Source organism: Callithrix jacchus, chromosome 7, assembly GCF_049354715.1.
Source record: "Callithrix jacchus isolate 240 chromosome 7, calJac240_pri, whole genome shotgun sequence".
Lineage (NCBI taxonomy): Eukaryota > Metazoa > Chordata > Mammalia > Primates > Cebidae > Callithrix > Callithrix jacchus.
Genome location: NC_133508.1, coordinates 53,845,663 through 53,854,894, shown reverse-complemented (window position 1 = coordinate 53,854,894; position 9,232 = coordinate 53,845,663). Strand labels below are relative to the sequence as shown.

The 9,232-nt window shown below is 55.9% G+C and overlaps 1 protein-coding gene across 9 annotated transcripts; it reads left to right on the top strand.

Moving 5' to 3' along the window:
• Positions 1-2,728: 2,728 nt before the first annotated feature.
• MFAP2 (microfibril associated protein 2) lies at positions 2,729-8,808 on the top strand. 9 transcript variants are annotated; one of them, XM_009000492.5, is made up of 9 exons: positions 2,729-2,782; positions 5,058-5,134; positions 6,155-6,241; positions 6,435-6,461; positions 6,563-6,649; positions 6,778-6,822; positions 7,606-7,693; positions 7,923-7,996; positions 8,241-8,808. In XM_009000492.5, exons 2-9 carry the CDS (start codon positions 5,098-5,100, stop codon positions 8,342-8,344), a joined length of 549 nt encoding a protein of 182 aa, XP_008998740.1. In that variant the 5' UTR covers positions 2,729-2,782; positions 5,058-5,097; the 3' UTR covers positions 8,345-8,808. The 9 variants fall into 9 exon arrangements, with proteins under 9 accessions (XP_008998740.1, XP_002750397.1, XP_008998741.1 ...); XM_002750351.7 differs by having other exon boundaries at positions 6,152-6,241; XM_054258795.2 differs by lacking the exon at positions 2,729-2,782 and adding an exon at positions 2,946-3,017 and having other exon boundaries at positions 6,152-6,241.
• The last annotated feature ends 424 nt before the right edge of the window (positions 8,809-9,232 follow it).

Here is a 9,232-nt window from a genome sequence, read left to right as displayed (position 1 = left end):
TATATCTATATCTATCTATAATATAGATATCCATCTCATTATATCTATATATATCTATAATATAGACATCCATCTAGTTATATCTATATCTATCTATAATATAGACATCCATCTAGTTATATCTATATCTATCTATAATATAGATATCCATCTAGTTATATATCTATAATATAGATATCCATCTTGTTATATCTATATCCATAATATAGATATCCATCTAGTTACATCTATATCTCTATATATCTATAATATAGATATCCATCTAGTTATATCTATATCTCTATCTATGTATAATATAGATATCCATCTAGTTATATCTATATCTATCTATAATATAGATATCCATCTAGTTATATCTATATATATATCTATAATATAGATATCCATCTAGTTATATCTATATCTATCTATAATATAGATATCCATCTAGTTATATAATATAGATATCCATCTTGTTATATCTATATCTATAATATAGATATCCATCTAGTTATATCTATATCTCTATATATCTATAATATAGATATCCATCTAGTTATATCTATATCTATCTATAATATAGATAACCATCTAGTTATATCTATATCTATCTATAATATAGATATCCATCTAGTTATATCTATCTATCTATAATATAGATATCCATCTAGTTATATCTATATCTATCTATAATATAGATATCCATCTAGTTATATATCTATAATATAGATATCCATCTAGTTATATCTATCTATCTATAATATAGATATCCATCTAGTTATATCTATATCTCTATATATCTATAATATAGATATCCATCTAGTTATATCTATATCTATCTATAATATAGATATCCATCTAGTTATATCTATATATATCTATCTATAATATAGATATCCATCTAGTTATATCTATATAGAGGACCCATCTGGTTAAATAGAGATAACTATATAACTATATCCATCCTGTTATATCTATATAACTAGATGGATCCTCTATATTGATATAACTAGATGGATATAGAGGCTTAATCATCAATCCTGTCAGATGCTATCTTAAGCACAGGAAAAGGCACACCTAGAATCATTGAACTTATTTATTTATTTATTTTGAGACGGAGTCTCACTCTCAGGCTGGAGTGCAATGGCATGATCTCAGCTCACTGCAACCTCCACCTCCCGAGTTCAAGCAATTCTCTTGTCTTAGCCTCTCAAGTAGCTGGGACTATAGGTGCCCTCCACCACGCCCAGATAATTTTTTGTACTTTACTAGAGACAGGGTTTCACCATGTTGGCCAGGCTGGTCTCAAACTCCTGACCACGTGGATCCCTCCCAAAGTGCTGGGATTACAGGCGTGGCGAGCCACCAAGCGGGACTTATCTTTTCTAACAATGCGGTGATTCAGGCAAGAGCCCCAGGAGCCTGTGCTCTGCCCTGCCTGGCGTCTTCAAGGTGTCCTTCCACTGGGCTGCCCCCAGTCACTGAGTCAGGGGCTTTGTCAGCTTCTGACAAGCAGAAAGAGCAAGTGTGGTTTCTTAGGGTTGCAACTCGGTCTCACGATGGCTTAGACCACAGCTGGAGCAATGGGCAGAGTCATAAAAGAAATTTTCCAGTTAGCATTTCTAGAGTAAAATGGATTAGATGCAGGGCTGAGGGCAGGGGAGGAAGCCTGGGTAATGGAAGGCTGGGGGGCCAATGGGGCACTGGGAACCCTCGAGGGCTGGGTCTGGGGGAGGGTTGGGGGTCATGAATTTGGACTTGGATGCTTGTTGAAGTCGATGCAGCTTGGGGACATTTGTGGGACACACAGCCTGGGTCAGGGCTGAAAGAAGTGATGGTTGGCCGGGCGCGGTGGCTCAAGCCTGTAATCCCAGCACTTTGGGAGGCTGAGGCGGGTGGATCACGAGGTCAAGAGATCGAGACCATCCTGGTCAACATGGTGAAACCCCATCTCTACTAAAAATACAAAAAATTAGCTGGGCATGGTGGCGCATGCCTGTAATCCCAGCTACTCAGGAGGCTGAGGCAGGAGAATTGCCTGAACCCAGGAGGCGGAGGTTGCAGTGAGCCGAGATTGCGCCATTACACTCCAGCCTGGGTAACAAGAGCAAAACTGTCTCACCTGCAGTCCTTATGGCCAGGGGCAGAATTCATGCCTGTAATTCCAGCAACTCAGGAGGATGAGACAGGAGGAGCGCTTGAGGCCAAAACTTTGAGGCCAGAAGTTAAAGACCAGCCTGGGCAACACAGCAAGACCCTGTCTCTAAAAAGAGAAGAAATGCTGGTTGTGGAAGCCAGCCATGACCAAGAGCTCAGCAGTTCGGAGGGGTGCTGGCCTGGGAGACACGGGAGGCTCAGCTGGAGAGACAGAAGGAAAACCAGGGCCAGAGGGTGTCCCAGAAGCTGGGAGAAGGCAGAGAGGCTTACTTTCTGGCTGAGGGGCCTAGGGTGATTCACTTTGGGAGGCTTGGTTTTTTCCTCTGTGAAATGGGCCACACAGCCACCCTTGCCCACCTCACCCACTTCGTCCAGTTGACGTCGAGCAAGGAGCAGCTGTGAGGAGGAAGCTTTGCACGAATGTGAGGACGGCTTCAGGCACCAGCCCCTGGGACACCCCCAGAGGAGATGGAACCCCGAGGGCACGGCGTGGCGGCCTGGGCGGGCCGCTCGCGTTAGGACCCAGCGGCTTCGGGGCTGGAGGGCGGGCGCCAGCCCCGTCGGGGGCCCGGAGGGGGACTCGATGCGGGCCAAGGGGCGGCTCCGGCGAGCGGACTCGGAGTGGGCGACGGAGTGACCCGGCCAGGTAGGCTCGGGGCTGGCGCTCGGGGGACCTGGGGCGCGGGCAGGGGCGTCGGCGGGTCACCCGGCGCGGGAGACGGGGGGCGCCAGCCTCTCCAGGTCTCCGATCCTGGGGCGGCCGCGGAGGTCCCTGAACCCAGCGTCTTCAGAGCGGACGCCGAGGGGCACCTGGAAAGTTTGTGGTTGTTCTGCGCGGAGATCGCGAGTTGGGAGGACCTCGAGTTTGGGGGGAGCCAGAGGTGGGGGCGTCAGAGGATGGGACATCTTTTGTTCTCCCGGGGAGGTTGGAATGTGGCGGGTTGTGGGGGTGACCGGCGGGAGCGGCCGGGACAGAGACGCAGAGAGACAAAGAGATCAGAGACGGGAGCGCGAGGGCGCGCGGAGCAAGTTTCCGCGGCTGATTGTTCCCAGCTGTGTGGCGAGGCAACCTCTGGGTTCCTCCCGCCGGGACCCCTCCCCCCAGCCCGGCTCTGGAGCCGGCCGAGCCCTCCCTCCGTCTGAGGTGTGAGCGAGCGTCGGGGGCCTCCTACCCCACTCCTCCCAGGACGCAGGGGAGTCGGGGGTGGGGGAGGCCGCAGCTGTGAAAGAGGCCAGACCTGGGGGTGGGGCAGCCTCCCGGGCAGGTCCGGGCCTCGCTCATGCCCCCAAACCCCTCCGTCTAGAAGTTCTTGCAGATGTGGTCCCCGGGGGGAGCCCATTAACGCCACACTGACTTCCCTCTTTCCTGCCTCCCCGCTAGCCCTTGGGCCTCCTTCCCCCTGTAAGCCTGGGTTTGGGGACCAGTCTTGGGGAAGGAAGACCAAGCAGGGCACCGACAGACACCCCCCAACACCTTGCAGCCCCTCATGCCTCAATTCAGCGCCTTCTGCTGAGCAGAGGGGCTCCCACTGGCCGGACCGATGGGGAGAGGAGCAGGGAATGCTCTCTGGGTCTCTTCATCCCTGTCCCGTGAGGAGGTCAAGGGTCTTCAGAATGGGGTGTGGGGAGCCAGCTATCCCTTGCCTCTGGGGCATCTTGGTCCTGAGTCTCTCTCCCCACTCCCACCCAGTCTCAGTAAGGTGCCCAATGCATGAGAGGGCCAGGGGCTCAGGGAGGCCTCAGGATTGGGAGAAAGGAGGGAAAGACCCCCATGTTTTCTCCTGTTTCCCTCCCCTCCCCCTGGATTCCCAGTGCGGAAATACAGCAAAGCTCGGGTCCAGCTTGCTGTCTGGGAGGACTTCCTGGGTTGCAGCCGGGAGGGGCCCTCCTAGATAGACTGCACCCTCATAGCCCTCCCAACAGAAGGCTGACCTGAGGTGGCCCTCCACTGAGCTGAGGCTGGATGTGGGGAACCTGAGGCTCCCTCAAGTCCCACTGTGTAGCCAGGCCTGGAGACTGGACCTTGAATGTCAGGAGCCTGCTGAAAGCCAGGGACCAGTGCCCTCTCCTTCCAAATGACACACACCACACTTATCGGTCAATGTCGGGGGTGCAGGGCGCCCTGGGCTGGGTGACGTCACCACCCCTTCAGTGCTGCCATTCTAAGATCCAGAGGAGTCCCCTCAGGCTTCGCTCTAAGTGCTTCCTGCTGCTGCAAACAGCCCCGGTGGGTCGTGAGCCTGTGATGAACACAGCCAGGTCTTATGAGGCCTGGAGGCCTGGCAGGAGAGGCATCTAGGGGCTGGGAGACCTGTCCGGCCTGGGCTCTGGAGGCCCGAGTGCATGAGGCTTCCTGCTGAGCAGGACGCTGGGGGCGGGGTGGGAGGGCCCAGGGGCTAATTGGGAGCAGGTGGTGAGGTGGTGGGCTTGGCAGAAGCTGCTGAGTCCAGGCTGTGATGCCGGTTGGCCAGGGCTGGGATCCCAGGGGTGGGCCTGGGTTCAGGGATTCATGCAGTCAGTGACTCGGACACTCGGACACTCGGGGAGGCTCTGGGCCAGAGGGTTGAGCATGGGTGCGGGTGAGGAGAGAATGTTCTGGACTGGGGTCACATTAGAAATATCCCCTTAGTGACAGGGTCAGCCATCGCCTGACCACGTGCAGTACACCCACTACAGGGGTTTGCTGGTCAAGATCAGCGCTGGAGTGGGGCTGGAGGCCTTGTCCCTTGTGACCTGAACACCTGGGTGGGCCAGCAGGAACTTGGATGGCCCTCTGAAGTAGGGACATCCCAGCCCTCCCACTCCTGGCTTCTATTCTGGGTGTCACCTTCTCTGGGGCGAAATCAGGGGATCCAAGGTGGGCTCTGCTGTCCTGAGTGTGGGTGGCCCTGGGCAGAGCACTCCCTCTCGTTTTCCCCCAGCTGTCCTCTCTGACACCCCCCAGCCTGCCTCTCTGTGGCCATGAAAGCTGCCTACCTCTTCCTGCTATTCCTGCCTGGTAAGTGCTCCCCGGACAGGGGGTAGCTCCCCTTATGTTTGCAGGGAGTGGGGTTAATAGGCGGAATTCACAGTGAGTCTTTATCATGACTCATGGCCAGAACTCAGCTCCCCAGATCCTGGGGCCTCCAGCCTGCCTGGACCACAGACTGGACAGGCCAGCCCTGGCAGCCTCTGCAGGCAGCTCCCGGCCCTTCCCCCAGCCTTCCACAGCAGCAGGCAGGCAGGGTTCTGGAGGGCACATCCCTGGCATAAGGACTGGGCACAAGGCCCCTCTGGGAGCCAATGTGCAGGTATAGGGGGCACTCAAGGCAGAGGTTCCAGATGCTTGGGTTCTAGATCCATTTGGAGCCCTTCAGCTCTAGACAGTCTTGACCTTGAAGGGGTCTACTGGCCAAATGAGGAGACTCGATGAGGACCACAAAGGTCCTAGCATGGCCAACATTAATTCATTCAGCCGTGATGTGTTGAGTCCCTACCATGTGCCAAGTGCTGGGCTAGACCCTGGGGGTTCCACAGTGAACCAGGGAGACACATCATTGCTCTCATCATGCTGCCAGTCCAGGGAAGAGAGACAAATAGGAAACAAGCAGACGTGAGAAACTCCAGCATGTGCTGCACGCTGGACAGAAATCAGCAGGAGGGCGGTGGGCTCGGGGTGGGTCAGCCTTTCCGCACAACTGAGATTCCAGGGAACACCTGAAGCAGCTGAGCAGGACTCACAGGCTCAGGGAGCTTCAGGTGTAAAGGCCCTGAGGCAGGCAGGAGCATGTGGAGTCCCAGGAGCAGCCAGGAGGCCGGTGACAGGGTGGGGCAGGGTAAGGTCAGGGAGGTGACCAACAAGGGTGGGGAAGGGTCTTTACCTTTGAGGAAGAGTCTGGATCCTCTAGGAACCTGCTTTTGGGGTCCTAGGCTCTTATAGGCCTGCTCTTGTGACCCCCACCTCCCCTCCCCAGAAGCGCCTCAGGCCCCTGTTGCTCCTCCCCTCGGGCACCCCACATGCTTTGCCTCCCCACAGCAGGCCCGCTGGTTCAGGGCCAGTATGACCTGGACCCGCCGCCGCCATTCCCTGACCACGTCCAGTACACCCACTACGGCGACCAGATCGGTAAGGGCCTTCCATCCCCAGGGTCGCCAAGGAAGGCCTGGCTGCTCAGATGTGCATGGCTCAGCCAGGAACCGCACTGGACAGCTCATGGGAGCTCTGGGGTTGGGTCCCTGGCTCAGCGAGGACCTTGTTTGCCCCTGGGGCTGGTGGGTTGCCTGACTCCCACCAATTCCACTTTCATCTTTGTTTGCAGACAACCCAGACTACTATGATTATCAAGGTAATGGGCTGGGGACAGGATAGGATGGGCTAGCAGCTGGGTGGGGAGAGCCCCGGGAGCGGGTGGAGGGAGCAGACCCCCTTATCCTCCCCTGGCTGCAGAGGTGACTTCTCGACCTTCGGAGGAACAGTTTCAGTTCCAGTCCCAACAGCAAGTCCAACAGGAAGTCATAGCAGCCCCAACCCCAGGTAGGCCCCAGCCCCTGCCCCACCCTCCTTACCCTGTGAACCCTGGGAGTGAGGGGGTCTGCCAGGGCTAGGGGAGGTGATTCCCCTGCCCAATGATATCTGCCTGCCTTTCTCTCGACCGACATCAGAACCAGGAAATGCAGAGCTGGAGCCCACGGAGCCTGGGCCTCTGGGTAAGGGCTTTCCTGCCAGTGGGAGAAATGGAGGCATGGCCTGACCATTTGGGGTGGAGTAGGGGGCAGTGCTGATGGGCTGGAGGCCTTTTGTTCTTGCCTGTGTGGGCTGCTGGCAGTGATGAGGGGAGGGAAAGCTTGCTCCTGCTGTAGGCTGGCACCACCAGGCCCCCCCATGCAGCTCCAGGAGGTCCCACTCTGCCCCAGTGGGCCTGGCCGGAGGCTAAATTGGCAGCCTAGGAAGGGCCCTGTCCTCACAGATACTGGGAGGGGCAGGGAGTGTGCTGGGGGCTTCCTGTCAGCCAGAGAGCCTGCCTGGGTAGTGCATATGTGGAGGCAAGGAAGGGCCAGGGAGTGTGGGCTGGCTGAGCAGTGCCCCTCCAGCTGCCCCAGCTGAGAGCTTCAAAGAACAAGACGAGTGTGTGCAGGAGAATCCGGGTGCCCACCCTCATATGGGTTGGTGTGTGCATTCTTATGTGGGCTTCTGTGAGCGTGGGTAGATCTGCTTGTGAGTCGGTGTGGGCTTTTATGATGCGTGGGTGGGTGTGAACTTGTTTGAACTTCGACTTCTATAGTAAGTTCAGTGGTGAGTTGATAAATGAGTTACAGCCTGGTAAAGTCTAGCAATGCTGTGTGTGTCTATGTGGGCATGTGGAGGTATGGGTGTCTGCATGGGATGTAAGGGTACATGGGGACTAGGCCCTGCGAGCCAGTCTCAGGTGGGTAAGGTTGGGTGCCGCCCCCCAACTCTGGACTCCTAGTCTGACCCCACCTGTCACCCAGACTGCCGTGAGGAGCAGTATCCATGTACCCGCCTCTACTCCATACACAAGCCTTGCAAGCAGTGTCTGAACGAGGTCTGCTTCTACAGGTGAGCACAGGTGGGCGGCTGCTGGGAGGACTCTGGAGCATGGGGGCCAGAGGGCACAGGGGGTGGCTCTGGCCAGCCCGGGTGGGAGTTGGAGGAAGAGTGAGTCCTGAAATTGAGCTCAATTCTGTGGTTGAGCCTGGGCCAGGGACCTCCCCTCCTGGGCTCCATGGCCGGGTTCTGTCTGGGCTATCCCAGTGGGGCTGAGACCTCCTGGGCCCTGTCCCCACAGCCTCCGCCGCGTGTACGTCATCAATAAGGAGATCTGTGTCCGCACAGTGTGTGCCCATGAGGAGCTCCTCCGAGGTAGGAAGGCTTTCTCCCCAAGGTCTCCCCTGCCCCCACACCAGCTTCATTATCTGGCCACCTAGCCACCCACCTGATGTTTATTCAACACGTATTATGCGTCAGACACACTTCCAGGACACCCTGAACGCCCCTCCTTGCTACTTTTCATCCTCAAAACACTCCCATCACCAGAGTCAGGGAGGGACAGGGGTTCCCATCGCCCAGCCCCACCCTGACCCCACCTCCTTCCTGCCCTCAATAGCTGACCTCTGTCGGGACAAGTTCTCCAAATGTGGCGTGATGGCCAGCAGCGGCCTGTGTCCATCCGTGGCGGCCTCCTGTGCCAGGAGCTGTGGGGGCTGCTAGGGTGGTGCTGGCATCCTGAGTCCTGGCCCTCCTGGGATCCGGGGCCCTCGGGCCCTGCCTGACCTGGCCCTCCTGGGACCCGGGGCCCTCGGGCCCTGCCCAACCTGGTGCTTTCTTCCCCATCCCCATGTTCGTTTCATTCTGTAAAGTTAGTGGACTGCAGCCCTGGGGGTTGCAGGCTGTGGTGCAGGCTCCTCCTTCAGCCTCTGGCCACCTCTGGGGCACAATGGGGGCTCCCCACTGCCCAGTCTCTGCCCCTCGGGTTGGGGGGCATCCCAGGCCTCTCCATGGGACCTGGGCCCCTGACAGGCCTCAGCCCATCTTGATGACAGACAGTCCCCTATTCAGTCCCCCGAGGTAGGCTGTGTCCCAGCACCCCAGCTGGTCTGCTTGGATTTCCTACAGCCCCCCTGGGCATGGACCACCTTTATTTTATACAAAATTAAAAACAAGTTTTTACAAAAGACTGAGTCACTTTTTGGGGGAGCGCACAGAGGGGCCAGCCAAGTGCCCCCAACATGGACTGTCCTGAGAGGCTTCCACAGTCCCAGCCCCACCTCCTCACCCGCTGGCTCCCGCTCTGCCCTGCCCAGAAAGATGCATCCTGATGGTGCAGGCGTGCACTCGTGTTGCAGGAATTACACAGGAGATGGAAGGTTCCAGGGATACAGCTTTCTCATGACCAGGGCTACTTGGTGAGGACATGAGTTCCCATCACCAGAGAGACACAGTGAAGATGGGAGGTTACCCCTGGAGGGTGGGGGGCAGGGGCTCAAGGCAGGCCCACTGACATTCAAGGCCTTTGTTTGGGAAGCTGGAAAGACTAGTGTCGTTCAAAGGGCAAAAACAGTGGGGTGGAGTGGCTCACACCTGTAATCTCAGCACTTA